The sequence below is a fragment of the Rhodnius prolixus genome, unplaced genomic scaffold (assembly GCF_049639745.1).
Source record: "Rhodnius prolixus isolate KJV_2025 unplaced genomic scaffold, Rpr scaffold_5, whole genome shotgun sequence".
Lineage (NCBI taxonomy): Eukaryota > Metazoa > Arthropoda > Insecta > Hemiptera > Reduviidae > Rhodnius > Rhodnius prolixus.
This window is the reverse complement of record NW_027411624.1, coordinates 24,570,068-24,594,936: the sequence shown is the minus strand read 5'-3', so window position 1 is coordinate 24,594,936 and position 24,869 is coordinate 24,570,068. Positions and strand designations below refer to the sequence as shown.

Below are 24,869 nucleotides of genomic sequence, written 5' to 3'. Positions count from 1 at the left end.
AGCTTCCCTCTCCGTGATTATTGGTCACAGTGCAACGTCTGAAGTAAACAAACAAGTATTAGGAAGATAGAGAACAGAATTAGTTGGAAAGTTGATTTGAAATGGATTAAGCCAAAGTAGGATATATGGTAGTAATACGGCTGATTAGCTTGATAAGATGTTAAAATGGATTATGAGTTAGGCGAGACTTTTACCAAGGTGCTGATTAATTATTATAAGAGTAAGGCCAAAAAGCAAAGCCTGCTGACGTTGAAAGAAGAATGGAGAGAAAATTATATGAGGCCAACAGACTAAGAAGTATTTCCCGACTATACAGTGCAAACACAATACTATACTTTTCTTAAGCATTCTTACAATTTGACTATGATTCTTAATGGTTATGGTAAACATACACTTCACTTACATAAATACATTAAAAATAAATTGTGATTCTTGCTTTGAATTTTAGTGTGATCAGCAAACTGCTCAAACCTGGTAGCACATTATTTGCAAATGTCTTCTCTTCTAGAACATAAGAGCTAATCTAAGGAAAAATATCACCGTACAAAGATAGCTCCGCATGCCAGTCAACCAAACACTAATGAACACTTCAATACTTAATTAATGAAGTAATCAACGTTAATGACTTATAGTATTTATTTTTATGCCAATTAGTTTAATAATACTTTGTTATAAATTTATGTATCTAATTTTGTATGTAATCTATTATTAAATAGATATATTATCAGAGTGGACACAGGACTAAAGTCATAAGCTTAAAAACAAAAACTGTTCGTGTTCAGGGTATCTCAAACTTGAATTTCTAAAATGGTTAAATGGTTTTATTACCAGAAGTAAGAATAAGAATACGTGTGGTTTTACAAAATGCTCTCTCTTTCTCTAAATATGAAAACAATCTTCTTAAAACTCAAAATCACATCTAGTAAAAAATATTAATATTTTATCTGTATTCTTTCATTTAGTAAATTAGCGAGCAAAAGATCTAAACCGGTTGTACCATTATACAAATTGTTTGAAATTGTCTCTAAAATGGTGCTAATGATTTTTTTTTTTTAATCTGTGTATACTCATTTTGCTCACGTTTTCTAAACTGTTTCATAATTTTTGACACTTTGTGGAGTGAGGATTGTTAGGTTGCCTCTAAACTATCATTTCAGTATAAAAGAACTTCATGTGAATTTCATATCCAAACTCAAAACAAGGAAGAAAATCTGTTTAAAAAATTTGAACAATTGCAATACAGACTTTTACTGTGAGAAAAGAAGTGATCTTTATCTGAGAATCGCTTAACGAGAAACTTTTAATTAAAATAAACCTATGTGAGGTAAGTGATAAAGCGCTTGTCTTTCGAGTCAGGTAATTTATTCTAGAAGAAATCAATCTCTATCTTAACTCTAAATGTAAACAATATTATGAGTGGCATTATTCAGGTTGTATTTGAAATAAAGAAAGGTAATCATTATAAAAGAGAAGTGTTACAAACAAAACATTTCATTACACGATATGGACATCATTTTTGGAGGCCTCATTTCATAATTTCTCTTATATTTAGTGGTCTAGGATTAACCGAGCTGACATGTATGTGTGTGTGTGCGCAGAACAAGTTGGTGGCAGCCGGTTGGAGTGGATATCCAGGGCCAAATCCATCGGGATTCACTAAATATCATCTGACAGCGCTAACGCCTTTAGGAGACGCTGCCATTGGTCAGTAAGAGGTTATTAAATTATATCTACATGTTATAAAAACGAAGTTTTAGAATACCGTCTAACGAAAGAGTTTATTTTCTGAACTTGGTTATCTTTTTCAGCCTTATTTCTCAGGTGATTCAGAGATAAAAATAAATATAATGTTATGAAACTTAAGAGTAATCGGAATTTATATTTAAATTTTTTCTTGCACTCTCATCTTTCAGAGCGTATGGGGAGAATTATTTCAATCAAAATGTGTTTTGAAATGGGCATACGATCGAGGCATAGAGCTGATAATTCTTTATTGATACACTTGAACATACATTTACAGGCAGAGGCAGATAATGTTAAATAATGTTTAATTAATACATTGGTAATTTTGTCTTTGTGGGTTGGCGGCATTGTGGCGTCAGTAATGCGGCTTGTAGCGTCTGTACAGCGTCATTGCTGTTGTTGTTGTAGTTGTTGTTGTTGTTGTTGATGTGTACTGGGAGTTAGCGTCAAGTGTATATAGTACCTTGTGTAATAAAGTACAATTAAAATAAAAACTATAAAACATATAAGTGTTGTTTATTCGTAGCAGCTGCAGCAGAAACCTCACAATTAAAAACATTAACAAGAAAACTTTTAACAGGTTATGGGCCCAGGCCGTTGTCCATCTTAAAAACTACTAAAGGAATATAAAGGTTAGTTGCACGTTGCTACATTAAAACCCGTAAAAATGAATCTATTAAACGAAGTGATAGAAATAGACAAGTTAAAGAAACCCGAGGACTTCCAGTGTTGGAAATTTAAAATAACAATTTTATTGAAGGCCAATGGGTTATATGGCATTGTGTCTGGGGAGGAAGCGTCACCTCCACAAGACCATAAGGACTATAATTTGTTTGTTCAGAGGGACGCAAAAGCGCAAAAACTTATTATCCTCTCAATAGACAAAATACCACTGACACATGTTATGACTTGCAATAACTCTAAAGAAATGTTCAAAAAACTAAAAGAAATGTATGAGCGTGATTCAACGCAACAAAAATTCGATTTAATGCAAGAATTTTTTAACTTCAAGTTTAATAATAGCGTTGATATATCAACTAATATTAGCATTTTAGAAAACCTGGTTTTTCGGTTAAAAGCCCTGAATAATGAAATAAACGACAGCATGGTTATGTCAAAAATTTTAACTAGTCTTGACAGTAAATATAGACATTTTTGGAGTGCCTGGGAGAGTACCCCCAACGAGGAAAAAACACTGTCAAATTTAATCACAAGACTAGCAAATGAGGAGAAACGTTTCTCATGCTCAGAGGATGTTGCAGTAGCATTCAAAAGCGAGATTAAAAATAAAACAAATCGTTCTTATTCAACACCGGTAAAATGTTTTAGTTGTTCGAAACCAGGACATATATCCAAGTTTTGCCCCAATAAGAGGCAAAGTAAATTCTGTAAAATATGCAAAAAGAATAACCATGATGAGAAGAACTGCTATTTTAGAAAAAATAAACACCCTGAAAAACACGACATATCTTTTCTGGCTAATGAAACATCAAACTCCAAGTGGATATTGGATTCGGGATCTTCGAGTCACATGACGAATGATGAAATAGTGTTACAAGGAAAACGGAATTCCAGTGGCCTATACTCGGTAGATCTGGATATTAAGGAAAGAGTAGAAGCGAACTTTGCAGAGAATTTGAATCCCAGAACATGGCACAGACGTTTGGGACATGTAAGTCAAGAGTGTATTAATAAAATCAGTGGAATGGTGGATGGATTGAATTTAAAAAATGAAAGATCTCAGTTCGACTGCGAGACAGGTATGCAAGCTAATTTAAATAAAATAATTTCTTTAGAAGATGAAGTAAAACAACTGTACGTAGAATTACGAGCGTCTAAAGTTAAATTGCTAAAAAAGATCGAAGAAGCATCTTTGATGACTAATAAGTACATGAAAGGAAAAGGTGAATTAAAAACGGATGTTAAACCATTAGAAAATCATATTTTAGAATTGAATGAAGAAAAAAGAAATCTCGAATGTAAGCTTAAAAAAATTCAAAGTGAATTACAGTATAATCAAGTTAGTGAGGATAAAATCCAGACTGATATAATAACTGCACCAAATGGAAATTCGCCTGTTAAGGATAGAGAAATCACTGGGAAAAATAGAAAAGAGAGACGGAAGAAATTACTGCAATTACTTGCTGAGAAGGAAAAATCGGAGAGAAATGTAGAGAAAAAGGAGAAGAAATTAAGACTTGCTGATGAAACAGAAAACATACCTTTAGAAACTTATGCCAAAGAGCTAGAACAGCTGAGTGAAACCAGTGACAGAGAAGTCAAAGAAGAAGAAGAAGATACAGTAGGAGATGAAAAAAGTGCTACAACCTACCAAATGCTCAAAATTAAAGGAATTACACCTAAAAGAAAGAAAGAAGTGAGAAATCCGCGAGTAAGGTATAAAAATAAATAGCCTACTCAGACGCCGACTATGCGGGAGACCCTGAGACTCGTCGCTCAACAACTGGATTCGTGATATACTATGGAGGCGGGCCGGTTAGCTGGTGCTCGCGAAAGCAAAATATAGTGGCATTATCAAGTGCGGAAAGTGAATATATTAGTAGTGCCGAATGTTGTAAAGAGTTAATTTTTATAAAAGAACTCATAAATGAACTAACTGGTAAAAATTTGAATTGTACATTATTTATAGATAATAAAAGTGCTATTGATATAATAAAAAATGGTAACATAAATAAAAGATCAAAACACATAGATGTGAGATACCATTATATAAAAGAAAAATATGACAACTGTGAAATTAATGTAAAACATTGTAGTTCGAATGATCAAGTCGCAGACATTTTCACAAAACCTTTAGGTGGAGTAAAATTCAATAAATTTAAAGACTTAATTGTTTCATAAATAAATGCATACCTGATATAGATAAAGATAAAATTAGGGGGTGTGTTAAATAATGTTTAATTAATACATTGGTAATTTTGTCTTTGTGGGTTGGCGGCATTGTGGCGTCAGTAATGCGGCTTGTAGCGTCTGTACAGCGTCATTGCTGTTGTTGTTGTAGTTGTTGTTGTTGTTGTTGATGTGTACTGGGAGTTAGCGTCAAGTGTATATAGTACCTTGTGTAATAAAGTACAATTAAAATAAAAACTATAAAACATATAAGTGTTGTTTATTCGTAGCAGCTGCAGCAGAAACCTCACAATTAAAAACATTAACAAGAAAACTTTTAACAGATAACCCTAGCACATGCAGGAAGCGAATGACAAAGAAGCAAGCAATCTCTACATCCGGTCAGGTGGATAGATACTAGACGGATTTTTCTATGAGAAGTTGATAACTATCCGATCACTTATTAAACTGTTCGGGAAATTTCCTGAGGCATTTTCCTAAATCTACTTGTTTACAATCTTGGGATGGCGGCTAACGTGTTTTTGCCGATTCTCAAGAAGTACTTGAGTGATTACGACATTATGACTAAACGCTTCATGTGAAGCTTTACCAATACATCTAGCTGTCTTTAAACTGCCTTTTTTTTTATTCCAATATAAAAATTTTGAAATCATTGACTGCCAGTACATTGAACCAGATCAACTTTATCACTGCCGGATAGTGATTTCCTTGTTACAGACAAGACATACCATCCACGAATGAAGTTTCTAGGAAGAGATAATAATGGGGAGCCTTCGGCATTCCTGTGCATCTCTCCCGTGACAGTTATAACCTTTTACTTAATTAATTCCATCTATTTTTTAAGTTAGATACTTTTTTATTCCGAAGTATAGTGAGATGAAGCCGTATGTTTAAAAAAAAAAGCGAAAATTGAGCAGGTTTCTTACTCGAAGGGTTATAATATAAACAAAAATGTATTCATATTCTATTGGTAGATATAATTTAGAATCAGTAAACATAGACCTATGTGAGTGGGGTTTCCAAGAACATGAAACTTCTTTATTCTTAAAAATTGTCATTTTTATATTCTCAAATCTATACATAATAGATATAATTTAATTATAGTATTTAAAAAAAAACAAACAAAAAGCGGGTGAGTTTTTAATTAATTGCCTTTAACTGGCAAGGTTTGATTCTTAATGAGTTCTTGACAGTGTAGCTTCATTAAAATTATGATTTTAATTGTATAGGTGAACTGACGGAGGCCATAAACGAATTATGCCTTACAGATAAAGGTTACAAACAGCCGCCAGCCACATATTTATGTCACCTATGTTTCAGCAAAGGACATTACATCAAAGATTGTCCAATGGTAATGTTTTTATAAAAATAATAAAAATGAAATTGGTAGTAAATTTAAGTTTAAACCTTCAATAATTAAATTAACAAGATTAAAATCTGCTTACAGTTTCTTATATTTGCACGTGTACCGCAAACTTATGCCAATAATGCCAAAAAAACAATAGTGAAGCTAGCCAAAACAGTAGTGGTGCGTTCAAAATGCCTTCAGCGTGTTGTATTGTTACTATTCCTCTTATTAATATCTAATATATATAAATTGAACATCAAATTCAACGCTCCATACTTATTATAATTAACTTCTGAGTAAATAACTAAATCCATTTCGAAACCGTCTCAATTAGTATTTTGATCTTACCATGCCTTTTAATAGTTGAATTTTTATAAAAATCTAGTATCTTTGTTGTTGAATGAAAGTTGATTTTATGCTGATGTGACGAATAATACTAAGAATAAAGTAAGAGGTAACAGTAAGAGAGAACAGTAACCTTATTTAACGGACTTAAACATATAATGTTTCTTACCGAGAAACAATATTAATCAAAGAAAATGCAGTTCAAATTTTTAAAGTCACTTATCAGTGTTAAAATTTTGGGCTAACGAGAGGAAGCAGAGTAAATGTAGAAAAGTAATTTCAATAATTCTTATAATCTTAATAATCAAATCAGAACGTCCATTAACCAAAGTACTGTTTTCATACAGTGAAAATTTTAGAATAAGAAAAACTTACATTCATGTCATACTCAGGTGTTTCAGTTTTTAGAAGTGAAAAATAAGACGAAAATTTTTATTGGTTTCATTCAACAAGAATAAAATATTTTCAACAAATTCTTTGTGTCATTCTAGGCCCGACCAAAAGGAGAAGGTTTAACGCCGTACCAAGGAAAGAAGCGGTGTTTTGGTGAATATAAATGTCCAAAATGTAAACGAAAGTGGATGTCCGGTAATAGTTGGGCAAACATGGGACAACAATGTATTAAATGCCATATCAATGTATATCCTCATAAACAGGTAATACATGTTTATAATTCATTCAAAATAGAATTAAATTATAGTTATTGGATTTCACCATTATGAGGGAGTAAAAAAAAAAATTGCCTAAAGAAGGCAATAGTTTGCCTTCGAAAAGCTTGTTTGAAAAAATTAATGACTTGTTTGCAAGCTTTATTTTTTGCAGCTGCTCATTAGAACTGTACAAACCGAATTTATTAATCACAAGGCTGGTCTTTTATTTGCTTGTCATGCCTTGAGTTATTCTGTATTCAAAAGATTAATGTGATACAGACAGAAAAAAAGGCTCGCGGTGGCGTTTTGTTCGGATCTTTGGGTTCCAAAGATAATTTCATTTAATCTTTAGGTCTAAAGTAGACCTAAGAAATACGTATATATTTTATATATTATATTCTGATTAGTTAACAACTTGATCCGTAGAGTAATTTGAACTTTTATTGTTATTGGAGTATCGAAAAATGCTAATGCCGAAAAAATTTCATTTGAAACGCTTTACCTTTTAATCTTGTTTCACACACCCGAAATGACGGACCCCTATTTGGCCATCTAATTTACATTTTCTTCTGCGGCTACAATGTTAACACGATTGTAATTGTTTCTGAAAGAGATAGCTACAAATGATCATTGATTCCGACTTAGTCAGATCCCGCGCTCTTGCAGAATTCATTGAACCTTTGATATATATGTTTGGAACTCTCCGATTAAAGAGACAGACGTAACAGTGGTAAGTACTTAAGTTGGATGAAACCGAAATTTATGATAATGAAGTTACATCAAAAAAACTCATTAATCTATCTTACAACATATTAAAAAACAGATATTAATAATTAAAAACAAAAATCGAAAAACAATAATAAATCATTAAATAAAGTTAGGTTTAAATATTTTCAATGAAATTTGCTTGAACCATAGTGAAAAGCAAGTTGGTACGTGCGTAGAGGCCGCTGGAAAAGCCGGATGGACTTGATGTTTCTGATCAATCTAAAGTGCATCCACAACATCTGTGTGAAAAATGCAAACAGCTTGGATTCTACTGCCGAAGGGATCATCCGCCACTGAGGCTGACCTATCCGTAGCCGGATGATGGCAATATTTCAGGTTGGTAATTGATTCAAAATCAAAACACATGTTGGTATATAAAATTAAAATTTCGATGAAATGTTTAGTTGATCATTAGTTTATGCACGTTAACGTCGTACATTGCAATATTTCAGGTTATCAATCTAGCCCTAAGAAAACTGTAAGGCAAGTTGAGCGATGCCAAACAACAAGTCTGATAAACAAGACAGTTTCATACGTCTATTTCATTAGCTTGCCTTGGTATTGAAAAAAGTGATAATTCGAGTCATAAATGCCGATAAAAAATTTGTGTTTTGCTACGCTGTGGACGGTTACAGGGCAAAAGAAGGTTACGGGGTTCGACGTTAAAAGATAGAGCTTGTTGCCACAAATTTTTTCAGCTGAGATTAAGTTTTGGAATAAAACCAGTTGTAGTAAGTTGGATGAAATCATAAGGCCAAAGACGAAAATGTTCTTTATTAGCTTAAGTTTTCTTACGTTGCCACGAAATCGAAATAAAACGTTTTAACTTAGGGTGATTTTGTTTTTAAGCTCTTGTGTTCACGTGCACAATCCATTTTTATTATGATAAATTAATTATTTTGATCGTTAGTTATTTAACGGCCACCATAAATGGATGGTGATTTTTTTTCTGTAACTTGACCGGTCACAAGAGATATTTAATAAAAACGTTTTACGTGAGATTCAGATTTTAAGTAAGTTATCCCGGGCAGACTTTCTAATTTATTTTTAGTAATTAGGAAGTTAGGATTCACTAGAAGATAAAGCTCTTATATTAAAGAAATAGTCACGGTGCCAATAAAATTTCTCCTTAACTAACAGGGCTTCTTAATACTGTCGGGCAACCTTCTTATACCTCCTGTAGCTTTGTATTCAACTTATTTAAAATGATCGGCCAAAATTACCATTAAATTTTAAATGAATTTATATTATTAAACATTATATACTTATTATCATAACCTCTTTAATTTTAGAAAAAGAAATCAATATAAACGTTTGATAGTTTTAAATTTTTCTACCTAGGCCATAAAATTCTATTGTGCTACAAAAGATTCAAGTCTGAAGTACACTCATGACTGTTATTTTGATGAAAATTGAAAATAAGCGCCATTACTACATTCTCTCTTACTGGTAGAATAAGAGAAAGTAAAAAATTGCAACTTTTAAAAAAACAAAACAAATCTCGTAATTATAAATAAAAAAATTCTTAAAGCCTAGGAAGACAGGAATAAATTATGAAACTAAAACTAAGACAGATATAGGTCAGTAAGTGTCTGGTTATCAGTTTGTGTATGAATATAACATACAATGTAAATATACTAGGAGCTCACCTTCTATTTATAGAAAAGCTAGTCTGGTACTATTGGTTGGAGATTTGTCCTCCAAATGTTTTTCTATCTCGGATTTAGTGTATGAATACACTAAATAGTGTCTGATTACTATTTAAAATAGTGTTTGAAAAACTGTCATACTTAACTTACATAAACATACCAAATATAAAAAATTAATGTTTTGAACATTTGACTGAAATTACCAAGATATTTTGTAGGTAAAAAAAAAATATTATCTTACAACTTGTTATTATTATGTTTGCATTTTAAATACAATTTTGAATTTGATTTACGTGAATGAAATACTAAGGAATTGAAAGGACTAAAAAGGAAATACTGAGGAATACAAAGAAGTGATCGACAGAAGCTCTCTTTTCAGCTTTTTTCTTCAGAAGACAATCACATTATATCAATCAGATTTGCAAGTCTCTGCAGATGGTAGTCATTGCACGGTTGGTCAGAAAAAAAAAACAAACGTTCTATGAAAAATAAATTCATCGATATTTCCAACCATTTATTACCTGCAGCTTGTAAAGGAATAGTCTTTAAGTTATTGCATTCACTTAAGAAAATTAAATTGTACCCAACAGTCAGAACAGGAAGTACAGCAGAATGTAAAAAACAATGAAGGTAAGAACGAAGAAAGTAAAATTTTCGAAGAATTTTATGGAATAATGAGTTTAATAAAACAGTCTATTTTACAGAGAGGACAAGTTGAAATTCTAGAATGTTAAAATATATAAGTTGTGGTACAAAGTTTGTTATTATTAACGGGTAGTAAACTGATTAATACTAACATGATTGAAATACCAGTAGAAGAAAGCATATTGCTTTAAATACGCCGAATTAAAGGATGAAATTTCATAAAAATTCCAAAACACCATTTTGCAATTTTGACAACTTGATTATCAAGACTCTAAGCGAGTAATACTAAATGTGCCATCGGCTTTTCGATTTTCTTAAGATAGATTTTTAAATTTCATTTTAGTTTTCGAAAACAATTTGTAAAAAACTCAAGAGGATCAAGTAACAGAAATTTCAGAAAGTCCAATTGAAAATCCGCACATTTACAATGCATTCTTAAGAAGGTAAAAGTCATAGACTAAAATGTTTTATTTTCAACGTATGAAGCAGAATTTTTTTATTAATAGACTTTTTTTTAAAAAAGTAATTTTTACTGTATTTTAAAAATATTAGTTATTTAAGTCTCCCATTTCGAGAGAGTGTTTGTATTCAAAAATTGTACTAACCAAGTAACGATTGTTTCTAGTTTAGTATCGATAACCATCCTCGTTATATATCGAATAACTGGCTTCACACTTGTATGTGACGCTTGCGCATTTCCTTCTAAATAGTCGATCGCTTAATGTAGAGGTACGCCAGACGCCATAGTAAGCTTTAATCCACGGCAGCAAATGGTGTTCGTTTTGTGCGCGGGCATTTTTTGTACTTTGAATCCTTAGTAAGTCTCTGTTTTGATCTACATTATTTGCCAAATTACAATTTTAAATATGTCCAACAACCTAGACAATAAATCTATTGCACAAGCTACGCAATGTGGTTGCATTTTAGAAACATTATTTGTTCGTAAATTTGAAACAATGAGTTTACAAGAGAAAGTGGAAACTGTTAAAATAGGTAAACCTACACCAATATTACCAAATTTATATTATCAAACAAAAAAGTTTACCAGACATTTCCATGAATCAACTTACTTAGAATATGGATGGTTGTGCGGTTGTAAAAAAACTAATAGACTTTATTGTTGGCCATGTATATTGTTCAGTAAAGATGATACTTGGGCCATACAAGGTGTTAATGATTTATCAAATTTAATCAATATTTTGAAAAAACATTCATTGAGTAAGCTACATTTTCGCAGTTCTTTTAATTTAGTTAAATTTCGTAATAAAAATTTGGAAATCACTCCGAAAAATGTGGATAAATTTAATGAGACTGTAAAATATAATAGGCATGTTATATGTCGTATTATTGATGCTATCGCTTACTTGGTAGGGCAAGACTTATCACTCGAAGTTGCACGTAGGAAATCTCCTTTAAACTTAAGAAATTATGAAGAACTGATAACTTTACTGGGAGATATTGATCCTATTTTTCACAACCATTTAAATACGTATTCAGTATTCAAAACTGCATCAAACAGCATACAGATTGAGCTGATCAATTGCATAGCTGAAGCAATGACAAAGCAAGTGAAAACAGAATTGGAAGGTACTAAATTTGTAATGGTTATCTTAGGTGCCAGTAAACGCACAACAAATAATTATTACTTTTCTGCTATGTTGCGTTATGTTACAAAACAGGAAATCAAGGAGAGATTTATAACGTTTTTGGGAATAAATAAAGATCTTCCTGTGAGTAGCATAGCTAACAATGTATCAACTTTGTTGAACCAGTACCACTGTAAGGAGAAATTGGTGGCACAAACTTTCGATGGTGCTATAATGGCTATTGCAGGACACAAACATCTGGAAGGATTGATCACAGCCAATTATAAAGGTGCCATGTACTTCCAACATTATGAGCACAAATTAAATTTAATAATAATAGAATCCTTGAATATTTTTAAACAATGCCGCATATTTTTTGAAACATTGTGTGATTTTCGAGAATTTTTCAGTAATTCTTCAAAAAGAACACTTTTACTTAAGAAGAGGATTGATGACAGTTTTCTGAATGTTTCACCTACAAGTTGGAATTATATTAGCAGTGTTATTGAAGTTATCATGAACGTAAAAGAGGAGTTTCTGGTTGTTTTGAATACAATAGCCGGAAATGAAGAAGATTGGGATTTAGATAGTCGTAGTTGTGCAAGAGGCTACTACAACCTTTTGAAAGAAGTTGAATTCAATTTTTTATTAAATTTATTTTGGACTTTATTTAGAAAGTGTGAAATGCTATTTGACTTTGTACAGGATAATATTTATGACGTAGATTCTTGTATGAGTAGTGTTTCACAATTTCTAAATAGCTTAGCTGAATTAAGAAATAATTTTGAGGGGATGTGGCCAGTCACCCAGCTGACTGTACCAATGCCACAGAAACGGATAAAACAATCCGGAGAGGAAAATGGTGTGGCTAAAACGGTTTACAAGAAATTATTCTACCAAATTATAGATACAGTCATTGAGAATGTCAAAAATATTTACACAAATTTGAGAACATTACCGTTTTTATCATTATTACATTTTGAAAGATTTCAAGAATATGCAAAAGAATTTCCAGAAAGTTTGTTTCTTGCATTAATTCAATTTTATGGTAAACATTTTGATCTTGTTTATTTAAGACGAGAATTGATGGAAATTTATACGGGACCAGAATTTAAGAAAAATAGCTTATTGAAGTTGTATACTTACTTGCAAGATACATCACTAGCTGAAGTATTGCCAGAAGTCACAAAATTATGTGCGTTATTTTTAACTTTAGCTGTTGTAAATCCATCAAACGACGATAATGAAAATAATCAATTGTTAAATAGATTACGTAAATATCTAGCTATTGCAAGACATCAAGACACTTTTACTGGTATTCCAATGTTGGCAATTGAAATGGAATTTTTTCGTAGTATCATGAAGAAACCAAATTTCCATGATATCGTGACTGATATTTTCTCACAAAAAAATCAACAAATTGAACTCATCTATGAAAAGTAAAAGCCAGGTAACAAGAAATTTCTCTGATATTGCCTTTAAGCATAACTGATGTCATTAAAGAAATATTGGTTCCTTGGAGTTCTAATCAGACGAAGAATCTGTCCCTGTGTTTTTACACTATCACGCTCCGGATATCTAACAGCTATCCAGATTTGTTTTCATTAAGAATTTGCGAACCCTGAATTCTTAACAATCACAAAAATTCAAATACATATATGAAATCTCAGGATTCTTCTTAAATTTAGTTGTTTTTTTTTATTTTAATTAAATGGAAGCACTTTAGTACTGCATACTCTTCTTTTTTAATCTTTGTTTTCGTAATTACGTTTTTACCCCTCAGTGTGAGATACCTACTTGGCGTAAACATTTAGTTTCAGGTTGCACTGCAATATTTTGTTTGCAAACGCTGATTTTTCTAGAATGCCAAAGTTCATAACAATTGAAATCTGATTTCAAGGTTACTTACTTTTGATCATAATGATGTTTGCTGTTGAGTTCTGTAATAGCCCCCTTTCGTGGATATTGTAGTTATCCTTTTTTAGAACAGGTTGCTAGTTGAGGTTAGTCGCACGTCTTAGTACGTAGTTTTACAAATTACATTTCTACTAGCCTTTCTTTTAGTTTTAAAACACGATTGTGAAGTGTGAGATTTAATTAAGTGTTGTTTGTAAAAACAAACTAAGATGAATTCGGTCTTGCCATGAGTTCGGTCCCTGAAGAAATGGTCATTAAGCACAAAGTGAGAGCTTTTTATTACCATAATTAAGCTATTTATGCTATTGTGGCCATATTTTGAGAGCTCGATTTTCCATGTTCTTATTTACTCAGGAACACTTGATAATTGGTATGAATAGCTTAGCTGCCTCTGCCCCCAAGGATTTACAGTTTTACGTGAACACACTTTATTTCCGTAGTGTAGCAATGTTGATTGGAATAGAAACTAGCGCCAGTCCTTTACTATAACCAAGATTTTCTGTTTTAGAGCAACAATTATTTCATTTGACTAGCTTATTTTTAGCTTTATATGTACAGAAGTTACTATTATCTATTACATAAAACCTGTAAAAGTATGTGTAATCCTATAAAAGTATTCCTCTTGCAGAATATTCTACAGGATTTATTTAAAAAGCCGTGGCCATTTAGTAATTTAGGTTCAAATATATATTTCTGTGTTCTGCATACTCCACTGCTCTTATCATATCCAGATTCTTAATTAAGATAATTTCGAGCATTTAACAACTGGTAAACCAAATTTCAATATTCAGATGAAAATTTTAATTGAGCACCATAGGAATTGAGAGTGGGAGCACAAGCCCTATATGCAATACAATTAAAATCCAAATTTCCTTACCTTAGTGATTTATTTATTGTTTTCAGAAAACTCCGTACTACATCCAGATGATGCTTCTGTGAATTTCCGAAAATTGAAAGAAAACTATTTTACCTCACAATTTAATTGAAAAATATCCTTCCTGTTTATGGGTCAGAATCAGTGGTCATTTGATTCAACTGTGATATTTAAGCAAATTAAGGTTTATATTTTGTAGCTTTCAGCTCTTTTATTTTGAGTTTTTCTTTTAATCATGGCAATAAAATTCTAAGAACTAACTTTTACGTGTTACTTTTGTGTTTGTATGAATACAATGCTAAAACTGAATTTTGTATGTATATATAGCGGAAACATAAAGACGATTCTGATAAAGGGCAATAATAGGTAATGAATGATATTCACTATTCTTTTTATAGGCATCGAAAATTTATTGGGTATTTAGAATTTAGTTCAGTTTGTATTTTTCTTTTTGTAAGTTCGTAAAAATTATACAAAAAGAAAAGAAGTTCTAGCAGTGTAAACCATTTCCATGTTGGAAAGAAGAAATTTAACAATTTAATTTATTTTAATTAAATTATGATGGATACCCTATATTTTGTTTTTCTTGTTTTGTTCAAAGAACAATGGAGTTATAATGTGTATTAGTAAAGTACGTTCTCAATTTGTTTAAATTTTAATTTTTGAACAAAATTTTTGTTACTATTTCAAACTGATATTGCGATTCCTTCCTCTACACCTTGTGAATTTATTGATGTATTGAATCAAGAAAAATAAAAAATTGTAAACAAAGAAATATTTAAAAAATTGGAATTATTCATTTTCTATGTATGTAGTTCTAGTATATTACTGAGATTTTTTAATTAACGATTTTCGTCATTTAGGACAACGGACTAGGGCGTTTATAAGAAAACGCACTTAGTAAAATGACTACACTTATTTGCTATGGACGGAAATTGAAGAGATAGTGATTATTTGGTTTCTTGCTACCCATCCACTAGTTCGACGCATAGTTTTGGTAATTTTGTGTTTTTAAATAAAGGCTTATTTAGGACTTTATCTCATTAAAAATTCACTTTTAAGCAATCCGGATTCTATTCAGAAACTAAATAACAGGTAAGGTAATTTTTACCTAATTTTTTTAATTAGAAAGGAGAGATTTAATTCATGATAAAATATACCATCATCGAGTTACAAGTTTACTTACAAGTTTTGGTTTTGAATTTTGCATTTAGAATCGTATTAAGAAATATACATTTTCTTGAATATTAATTAATTATTTTATTCTTTTTTTAATGAGCTATCTACAAAATTTACATTTCAAATTTAAATATTTATTTAAAATACATTTACAAGATAAGGAATCATATTCCAACGGTATATTTTTTAATTATGTCTTTAAAATTAGATTAAAACATTATCACTAAATAACAATTAATTTAAATGGCGCTAACGCCACCAGACCAACCAATATTTATAAGCATAAATGCACACTAATAAAAAGTAATAATAGGATAAAAAAAAACAACAAATTTATGGCAATTTTAACGATTCTTTGATTACTACTATAAAGGAAGTATTCTACTTTTATTTTAGTTAAGTAAAATATATAAAAATGTATACTTCGATTTTATAATTAAATAAATAACAGAACTTCCCCTAAAAAACCATGTAGGACTTACCTATACATCTGTTTAATGTTTAACAGTAAAATGGAATTTTAACAGCAAATATAAAGGAAGTTAATTTTTAATTTTAAAAATAATTTACAATTAATGGAAAACTGTTATTTTTTTCTGGGTTTCCATAGAAATAAGTAGATATGAATAAAATATATCAAGATTATTTCTTTGGCAGTCAATTGAGAGAGCAGCCAATTAAATTCAGTGGATGAGTTACTTACTCCATCTTTGAAAAAAAAAAAAAAATTCTTCAATATCTTTAACTAATTTTAATTTAAGTCGACGTTGGTGGTGATATTACTGGGAGTTGTGGTAATGTAGTATTTTCTAGAAGTCCTGAAGGAGACACCAACAATGAGGACGTATCACCACTTCCTGTAACTGAAACGTAACATTTAATTAATATTGGTCGCCTGAAGTTAGGATGAACACATTCTCCGACAAGCAGAAATTAATTCATGAAGCAGAACTTAATGCTGGATGGCCACGCAAATATACAAACGGAAAACAACTGCAACTTTGATGTCAAATGGTTTCTCTTTTTTGTCGATCTATGCTTCCACATCTTAAAGTGGCGGCGTGTTTCTACTTTTACAGGCACAATTGCCTGAATATATCAATATATAGGGTAAGTTTAATTTGAATTGAAGTACACTAACAGTGACAGTGAGCCCAGAAAGCATGTTAAAGAGAAGTAAAACCTTTTTTTCTGCTAGTTACCTACTATTCTTTATTATTTCTGAGGATGTGTTCGTGATAGCCATTGTATTAAACTTAAGTACATTGCAGTTTCACAGAATTGGGAAATTCAAAAGTTATTTAAAAGTGGCTGTGAAAGTTTTAAAGGGTTAATGCTAGGAAGACAGAATACTCAATTGCATTCAGGCATAGCTTCCCTTACTGAGAATTCATTCTATCACGCTTAACGACTATACTCTACCACATTAAGTTAAGTCAATTATTTTAGAAATGGTTAATATTTAATTTTCCCGAATCTAGTTCTAGTTAGTTACGCTCATTTATAAGTTAGTATTAAATGGTAGGCATTAAACAATTAGTAATTTTCTTTTTTTCTGTTTACCCTAATCAAATCTAATTTTTCGTTCATGTTATTAAATTAACAGCTAGATAAATCAAATCTCTTTCATAGCTGTTCTCATCAACTTCAACCTCATTTACATCTTCATATTGTTTTGATAAACAGTACATTACCGTTAGAATGTTAAACACATTTATCAACGAATATATGAAAGGTAAAAGGAGAAAGAAAATAATAATATAATATGTGTTTTGCAGCAATGTTTGACGTTATCAAATTACTGTGCCCTTTTCGAAATCGGAAATACACCCTGTTGGTATAGATTAAGTACAGATTAGTTAAAGCGGAAACAAACCCTTAACGGTTGGTCAAGAACTGATTTAATTTTACACACAAATATCTACATACTTCTCGGTTAATTTTCCATTCTTGATACTGTAACGCAGTAAATACACATTGCTATTTTTTTAAAAAAGTAAAAAAATGCCCAAAACTAAGAAATAAATAATTGGTTATCCCAGTTCTTAACAGGAAAAAGAACGATTTTTTATTCATATACAGAAATATTAATTTGCCGAACTCAGAGGTAACGAATGGAACAATAAACTTGCAGGAAATTGAATTTTAAGAACATTTCTGACATTAAATCCTTTAAATTAATGAAACAAATTTTTTGGGCTAAATTCTCGCTACAAACTTTATGGATTGGATGCCAGAAAGATATTTAAATAAAAGTTTATTAAAAAATAAAGTACTGGTAAAAGATATGTAAATAAAAATTACTCACCACTGGATGGTACAATGGGCGATGATTTTGCCATCACTTGATTCTACAATTGTACAGAATATTAGTTTAATTACCACTGTTTATTAGGCCACTCATGATATAAAACTAAAATTAAGTATATAAAAAAAGTTATAAGTGGGGTAAATATTAAATTATTATCTTTGTAAAATTGACTTTCTCTTAATACAATTAATAGACATTTTCTTTAAAGTTGCATTTTTGATTATTTTAAAAAAATCATGTCCGACCTAATTTATCAATCATTTAAGAATCTGAACGTCGCACTACCAAATAAGGACTTCAACAAAATATTCCAGAAAGAAAAAAATTGTCACTACAGCTATAACAGAATTAAAATGAAACAGTTCCCTTTAGCACATTGCGAAAAACGGTTTTTATATTTTAGATATTATTCTAGAGACTACTTTTAATTATTCGTTACTAAGTAGTAATTATAAGAAGATAATTGTTCTACGGGATAGTAAACTTTCCTAGTATGGAAATAAAGCATTAGTTACCATATCTTGATAAAAGAATTGAGCACCAGGTGAAGAAGTGTGCTGTGGTAGGGCAGCAAATCCAGCGTAAACAGGTAATGGTACATTACTTGTAGGACCGATAGGTGTTGAGATCATCTGCAAGAAGAGGAAAGCAGATGAAAACAAAAGAAAGGCCAAAATAAGAGCTTCGTTTCAAATTAAAACTATTAAGATTATATTAATTAAACTTACGTGTCCCATATGTGGAAATATGGGTGCTGGTGGTTGCCAATTCTGTGGTGTAATTAAGGAAGTAGTTGGGCCTGAAATTTCTACAGCTTCGCCAGGTCTAAAGAAGTAAAAAATTGTATTATAAACAGTTTCCACACTCAAAATTACAAATAATATATTTAATTTTTAAAAACATACTTTGTACCAGGTTGTACAGGAACAGCAGTCATACACTGAGGGGGAGCCGGTTGTGTAGCAATACTTGGGACTGAAGGAACCTGAACTACTTGTACGGGCACCGGATTGATGGCAGCAGTTGTAACATTAACCGCTTGGGGATGTTCGACTGGAGATTCAGGTTTTCCGAGTTCTTCCAAATCTGGACTCTTTATTTCATCTGCAATTCATTGATTGTTGTTGATTCACCTTCAGAGTTAGGTACGAATAGTAAGTCAGTAAAAGTGTGAGCTACTTTGAATAGTAATCGAACACTCATCACTTACTAGCAGAACTAAAGGTGATTAATAATTTCTGTCGTGGCACCTACTCTGTACTTATCCATTGCTAAGGGCCCTTCACTTCGGCAAGCTTTTATAATTATTTTCTATTGATCTGTTTGTATGCTTATTACCTTTTCCCAGAGCTTTATTCAGTTAACAGGAAATTTTTTCGGGCAATCTTCTCTTTAGAATGACAGACAGAGCAAACAAATGTGAGAACATCAAACTACCTAATAGAAGCACTTCACCCCAATAATGTTTCCAGTAAACAAGATTTTTGGATAAAAGGACAGTTAGAATTGTAAAAACAGAAATTATTATATAATAATACTTCAGTACTTACTACACTACTAATATGTAGAGTATTAGTGCCGCAGTGCATTCATTCATACTATTTCTTCGTCTAAAGTGGTTTTAGAACATTTGAATTGAGGAATTTTGTTTCATGTTTTGAAGCAAAAAAAAAATGGGTTATTTGAAAAGAATAACAAATTAGTACTAACTGCTCTGAGGATGTTCTTTGAAAATTTCTTCTTGAAGATGTGGCAAAAAGGAATGTATTCTGTCCCATGTAACAACCCAAATCTCATTTCGTCCATCCTGGCCAGCAAATACACTAGCTGAATCCATAACTAGCAATAGATTTTTCAATGATTCAGGTATTGCTTCAAACTGATATTAAAAAAAAAAATAATTGCTTTCATTAAATTTAAACAAAATGAACAAAAAATGTAAAGTACTTAATAAATTAAAGTAACTTACCAGCAAGTCACTATTATCTGCATGCATATATTTATCCATAAAGTCAAGGATGGTAAGCCATAATTGGGCAAAACTTGGTAAAGTTTGCAGTGGAGTTAAATGATGTAAAAACACCTTAAAAAATTAAATTAGAATTATTAGGGGAAGGAATTAGTTCAGTCATTAGAGCATATGCGTGGAAATCTTAAGTTAGACTCCAGCTACTTTTGGATTTTCTCGTTACAGCCCATTGTTCCGTGATGAACCACTACATCGATTAATAAAAACAAAATATAATTATTTCGTTTGCTTAAAATATACTTCTCTTTATAAAAAAAAAAATCTTTCTGTAAATGGGAAATCTTTTCTGTTAATGCAAAGTTAATATTACATGAGGTAATTCCATGAACATCTCGTAAAATATTTGCCTACCTATTAGATGGAAGGAAAATTTTGCGTGATTTGAAATGGTATTTTTTAAACATATTTATTTTAGATAGTATTGATGGTATTCGAAGGGCTAACTTATAGCAATGTTTCTGTCTCTGTTAACATTGTGCCTGATTTGTGTTTCCAAATTTTTCAGAACCATTGTGTTGTGGAGGAAGCTCTCTGTTTTAAACTAGAACAAAGAGCTGCTAAAAGAGTAAAAAGTTGAAAAAAATTAAAAAATACTCTTTGGCTACCAATAATTTTTGAAAGCATTGTGCAACTATTTTTTGTAGAAATTCCAGCCTTGAGATTATCCTTGAACTCGGAAGTAGCTCACAACCCAACATCTAAGATGGGTCTTTAAGGATAGGAAGTGTTCTGAACAGTAGTTGTTCAAGACTAAGATCTCAAACACTACGCAAAGCCTAAAACCCAATAAAAAAAAGCATGAAATTTTGGACGGAGGCTGGTGTTATTCCTAACACTTCTTTAAAAACTAGTGCAGAAAGGTATTACTTTATACTATAAAGTTGATCAGAAATTACATCATTATCACAACACTGGTAAAAGAGAAAGTCTGATCTATTGCACGAAAAACTTCCGATCGCATATTTAAAAAATTTAGTGTGTTGCAAGAACCGCCCTCACCCACCATACCATACTCTGCAGACCAACGGATCATCACGTGTGTAAGTATCTGGAAAACTTCCATGTTACAACTATCGCCACTGAAGTAAAAAAATAAACTGAGTAACTCTGTGTTGATAATAGAATCCTATTATTAATTTATACTTTGAACTATAGAATCATTTGAACCTGGCATCAAATACATCAAATAGTCAACTACTTCATCCAACTCAAAATAATTAATCATACTTTACCTTAGACAATACTGTAGCCGCTCTCATTCTAGTTTCTTCAATACCTTCTGTGTTCACTGCAGGATCTAATAATCTAGTCAATAGTGGGAATAATACTTGTGAGAAACATGATTCCCATTCTTCTCCTGTCAATGCTTGTAGATCGGGTACTAGTAATGCTCTTTGAAGGTAAGTAACTGCACTCATTCGAACCTTTAATATGAAAAATATTTTCTCTAATGTTTGAAAGAATTAATTGAGAAGGGGCACAAAATATTAGGAAAATCCTTATTAGGAAAACTGTTTTCTGTAATTCAAACAAACCCGCACAGCCACGCCCTGAAGAAGGCAATATATTTGTCGAAAAGTTGGCAAAATGACCGAGTTATTGTTTTTATTTGGACCGATTCCTCGCCAATTTGAATCCTTAATATTAATAAAAATAATAAATAATCTGTTTTACATTTAGTTCAGGATTACACAGTATCTCACATTCCTGAAGGTTACATCAGCTAAGAAGTTTGAATTTGCGCCACAATCGTGCAATCCAAAAAAATAAAAGACGAACTCAAATACCAAATAATAAAACTATCGGCTCTTCTCAGAAACTTAATAAGACATTTTGGGTCATATAGTTAATTTCTTAGAATTAACTCTTCCTCCAATTATTTCGATATCGCATTCATAGTTGTAAACCCACTTCTTTTTTTTTTTTAATTCCCTGGTGACATCACATTAAACCCCTGTGATTTTATAGAGGTGCAAGGAATGCTCTAATGAGAATTTCAAATCCTGACGAAAACCCAGTAACATTTTGGAAGCGAATGATGTCGCAACGCTTCTCTTGGAGATTATAGAGATTTAATTATCAATTTCGCAGGCTTCAACGTAGTTCAAAAATAAGGCCTGGGTTACACACTTTCTAGGATATAGAAAAGAGACGAAATCGTCTTGTAAAAAAAAGCAGAAGCAGCCGAACCATTAAGTCATTATAGGCTCTCCTATGCAAAGTGGCTGAAAGAATAGTAAACTTAGGCTACCTTAACTATAAGCCAATTATCCATTTGATGATGCGGTAACAATCCATTAAAAAAAAGTTTTACTCAATCGTTTGTACAAAAAAATTGTCAGGTTTGAATATTTTTAATGTTTTGTATATTATATAATATTCATAAATATTATGAATTCTATTTTTATTCTTTTACAACTTAAATATATTAAAAATGTAAATAACCTTATTCGATTTAGTAGATGACGTTTGTATTCTACTTTATATTACAAATACAAGCTTACAGGTACCTACTCGATCAAATTGTCCATAAACGATTATTTAAACTTTTTCGTATTTTTAACTGACTGTAAATATGTCAATGGTTATTTGGCTAAAGTATACAAAGCCTAATAAAAATATTTTGAGCGATTTAATGAAGCTGTCCGGTGATAATCTGTAATTATGATAATGGTTCTGTAAAAAGAGAAGATAATGAAATTAGAAGAAATTAGTGTCAGGAGGGCGGCAGTGAGCTAAAAAAGCTATTTCAAGAATATCGCAAACTAATAAATAAATAAATTTCCTTATAATTTGCTATTTTTCCAAGAGCTATGATTTATATATATTATACATAAATATATATATTTACCAAAATTAATGAAATACGTGCATACCTGATAATGTATTAAAGAGTAGTTTATCTAAAAAAGATTTCATTATCTCTCCCACCATACCATTTTTTAGCAAATTTCTGTGAATGTGTGGGTAAATAATTTTACACAGACACATGTAGATCATATAGAGGGGTAAAATATAAGAATTAACTAACTACAGAAGGGATTTAGTGATAATCAATAAAGCAGACAATTCACGTTTTTAGTCTCATTCAAAAAAAAAAAAAAGATATAAGTTTGATTGATTACTCTATTAAACAACAGACTTTTTGTATGGATTGACTTCTTTAATGTAAGTAAATAAATTTTAAATTTCATTCATTTCTTTTTAATTTAAACGATTAATAATTTTATTAGAGAAAACGGCTCTTTAAACAGAATAAAAGATACAAATCTATCACTTTTATATTTAAACGTATCTCTACAATAATTTATTTTAGGGCATTTGGTTGCGTTTAGGTTAAACTAGAAATTATCATGACTAGAAAAACAGACTTTACCACTCACTTACAAAGAATCAACACTTTGGCACTTAAAAAAAAATAAATTTATATATTTAGTAAGAACTTAATGTTCGAAGAAAATTCAGTAACGGTTGTTTTAACAGAGAAAGTATGATCAGCTGATTCCCATCAAAACATCTTATTAGGGATAAAAACTTTTTTGAAGAGCCAGAATTCATAGAACTTTTCTATTTTCTCTTATCGCTATATGGGAAGGTACTGCTTTCGTGATGAATTTCAAACAGATGAATATCTTTTTAAAAATAGAAAATAGTATAATAGTAAGAACAGAGTACATATTACGAATTTCTCAATGGTTTGCAACGGAGAACTTACAAAACGAATAGCAAAACGCTGAGTTACAGGGATTTCTACGGATTAATAATAATAATTATTATGGTAAGGGAAAGCATCAGATGAGTGTTTAGCGAATACTGGGTTCAAACGCGAAGATCACGGGTTCGAATCCAGCTGCTGGCGCTTAGATTTTCTCTTCCTAGGAGCTTCTTACAGTTCACTGTTCGGTGATGGATGAGAGAACACTATCCGGAGGCCGGCTGTGCACTGGAAAAAGCTCCGGGCGTCAATATCCCCGGATGTTTAATATTAATGTTTAATAAAAAAATATTAAAAATATAAACCTGTCTATTGGGATGTGCAGCAAGCCTGGCGATGCCTTGCAATAGCGGACACCATGCCTGTGCCCACAGTGAAATTGGCTGTAAATCATTTGATTCTTCAGACCACCATTTAAAGATTTGCGCAGCCCTGGTGTGGAGAGTGTGCATCAGATCCAGCAACTACAACATCAAACAAGAATATATTACAAGTTGTATTAGTGGGCATGCTGCCTATTAATTCATTATTTTTTGCTCAAAGGTGATTAATATTTATTTCTTTTAAACATAATTAAGAACAGAGACAAATTTGACTGGTTCAAGATTTCATTAATAAAATATGTTACTTTTAAAGAAATTTTATACATTAATTATATTGACATGTGACTAGAACTAAAACAAAAATTCAGAAGCATCATATGAAGTTTTAAATCAAATTCACTTAAATAATACACAATGGACTTAATACACGGAGAATTAGAAAGGTAAATTATTCTTTTAATGTTACAGTTGAAAAACGATTCTGAAGCACGCAAATCAAAAGGCTTAGTAGTAACGATTATTTAATAACTAAATATTCCCCAAAATTAATTTAACAAAGAAGCAATACGTTGTTTTATTCGTTAGCGAACCATCTAGTGAAGTCTCATTGATTCTCTAAGCTTACTTTTCTACTGATCCGCCAACAAATCCTGCTCACAATGTAATAGAAAATGAAGAAATTTTATTAAACAATATTTTTGTAGCTCTTCTTAATCGTTTGTTGCCATCGCGTTGGAAAACTAGACCTGTCCTTTTAGAAAGAGCCAAAACTAACAGCGAAATTATTATGATTGGAGATTATGGAGAATCATAAGTTTAGGCGCCGCAATTGCGGGTTGAGTTACACAAGTTATTCCAGTATAAATACAAGTAAGTCCAGCCATCTTGCTGTTTTCAGCGCCGGTCTCTCGGTAGC

General features: G+C 31.3%; 4 protein-coding genes across 21 annotated transcripts in view; 3 read left to right on the top strand and 1 right to left on the bottom strand.

Annotated features, from left to right (window-relative positions):
* Positions 1–5,687, top strand: part of LOC141458948 (facilitated trehalose transporter Tret1-like) — a 32,767-nt gene extending 27,080 nt beyond the window's left edge. For 6 of the 8 annotated variants that reach the window (XM_074137563.1, XM_074137564.1, XM_074137560.1 and 3 more), the window contains 3 exons: positions 449–1,324; positions 1,599–1,704; positions 1,809–5,687. Coding sequence is in view for 6 of the 8 variants with exons in the window: in XM_074137560.1 (XP_073993661.1) it covers positions 2,411–4,156 (1,746 nt within the window). In the remaining 2 variants the exon portion in view is untranslated. The remainder of the gene's footprint in view (positions 1–448; positions 1,325–1,598; positions 1,705–1,808) is intronic. The other 2 variants (XM_074137562.1, XM_074137558.1) reach the window with 1 other exon arrangement.
* Positions 5,688–10,842: 5,155 nt separating this feature from the next.
* Positions 10,843–15,171, top strand: LOC141458940 (uncharacterized). Of its 5 annotated transcripts, none has more exons than XM_074137534.1 (2): positions 10,843–13,055; positions 14,426–15,171. In XM_074137534.1, the coding sequence occupies exon 1, from the start codon at positions 10,886–10,888 to the stop codon at positions 13,046–13,048; it is 2,163 nt and encodes a 720-aa protein (XP_073993635.1). In that variant the 5' UTR covers positions 10,843–10,885; the 3' UTR covers positions 13,049–13,055; positions 14,426–15,171. The 5 variants fall into 5 exon arrangements, 1 of the variants encoding a protein (XP_073993635.1); XR_012461287.1 differs by lacking the exon at positions 10,843–13,055 and adding an exon at positions 13,062–13,505; XR_012461286.1 differs by lacking the exon at positions 10,843–13,055 and adding an exon at positions 13,062–13,608.
* Positions 15,172–16,018: 847 nt separating this feature from the next.
* garz (Sec7 domain-containing protein garz) overlaps positions 16,019–24,869 on the bottom strand; it is a 23,753-nt gene continuing 14,902 nt past the window's right edge. Inside the window, exons 29-37 of the mRNA XM_074137521.1 lie at positions 23,936–24,094; positions 21,148–21,339; positions 19,856–19,969; positions 19,597–19,765; positions 18,792–18,990; positions 18,615–18,711; positions 18,402–18,518; positions 17,884–17,926; positions 16,019–16,438 (exon numbers count right to left, since the gene is read on the bottom strand). Of these exons, the coding sequence (XP_073993622.1) occupies positions 16,332–16,438; positions 17,884–17,926; positions 18,402–18,518; positions 18,615–18,711; positions 18,792–18,990; positions 19,597–19,765; positions 19,856–19,969; positions 21,148–21,339; positions 23,936–24,094 (1,197 nt within the window). The 3' untranslated portion in view covers positions 16,019–16,331. The remainder of the gene's footprint in view (positions 16,439–17,883; positions 17,927–18,401; positions 18,519–18,614; positions 18,712–18,791; positions 18,991–19,596; positions 19,766–19,855; positions 19,970–21,147; positions 21,340–23,935; positions 24,095–24,869) is intronic.
* The window catches only part of LOC141458971 (uncharacterized), a 24,556-nt gene continuing 22,590 nt past the window's right edge, over positions 22,904–24,869 (top strand). For 4 of the 7 annotated variants that reach the window (XR_012461310.1, XR_012461309.1, XM_074137623.1 and 1 more), the window contains exon 1: positions 24,034–24,173. Coding sequence is in view for 2 of the 7 variants with exons in the window: in XM_074137623.1 (XP_073993724.1) it covers positions 24,139–24,173 (35 nt within the window). In the remaining 5 variants the exon portion in view is untranslated. Of the gene's footprint in view, positions 23,084–23,955; positions 24,397–24,869 lie in introns of those variants that run through there. The other 3 variants (XR_012461311.1, XR_012461313.1, XR_012461312.1) reach the window with 2 other exon arrangements.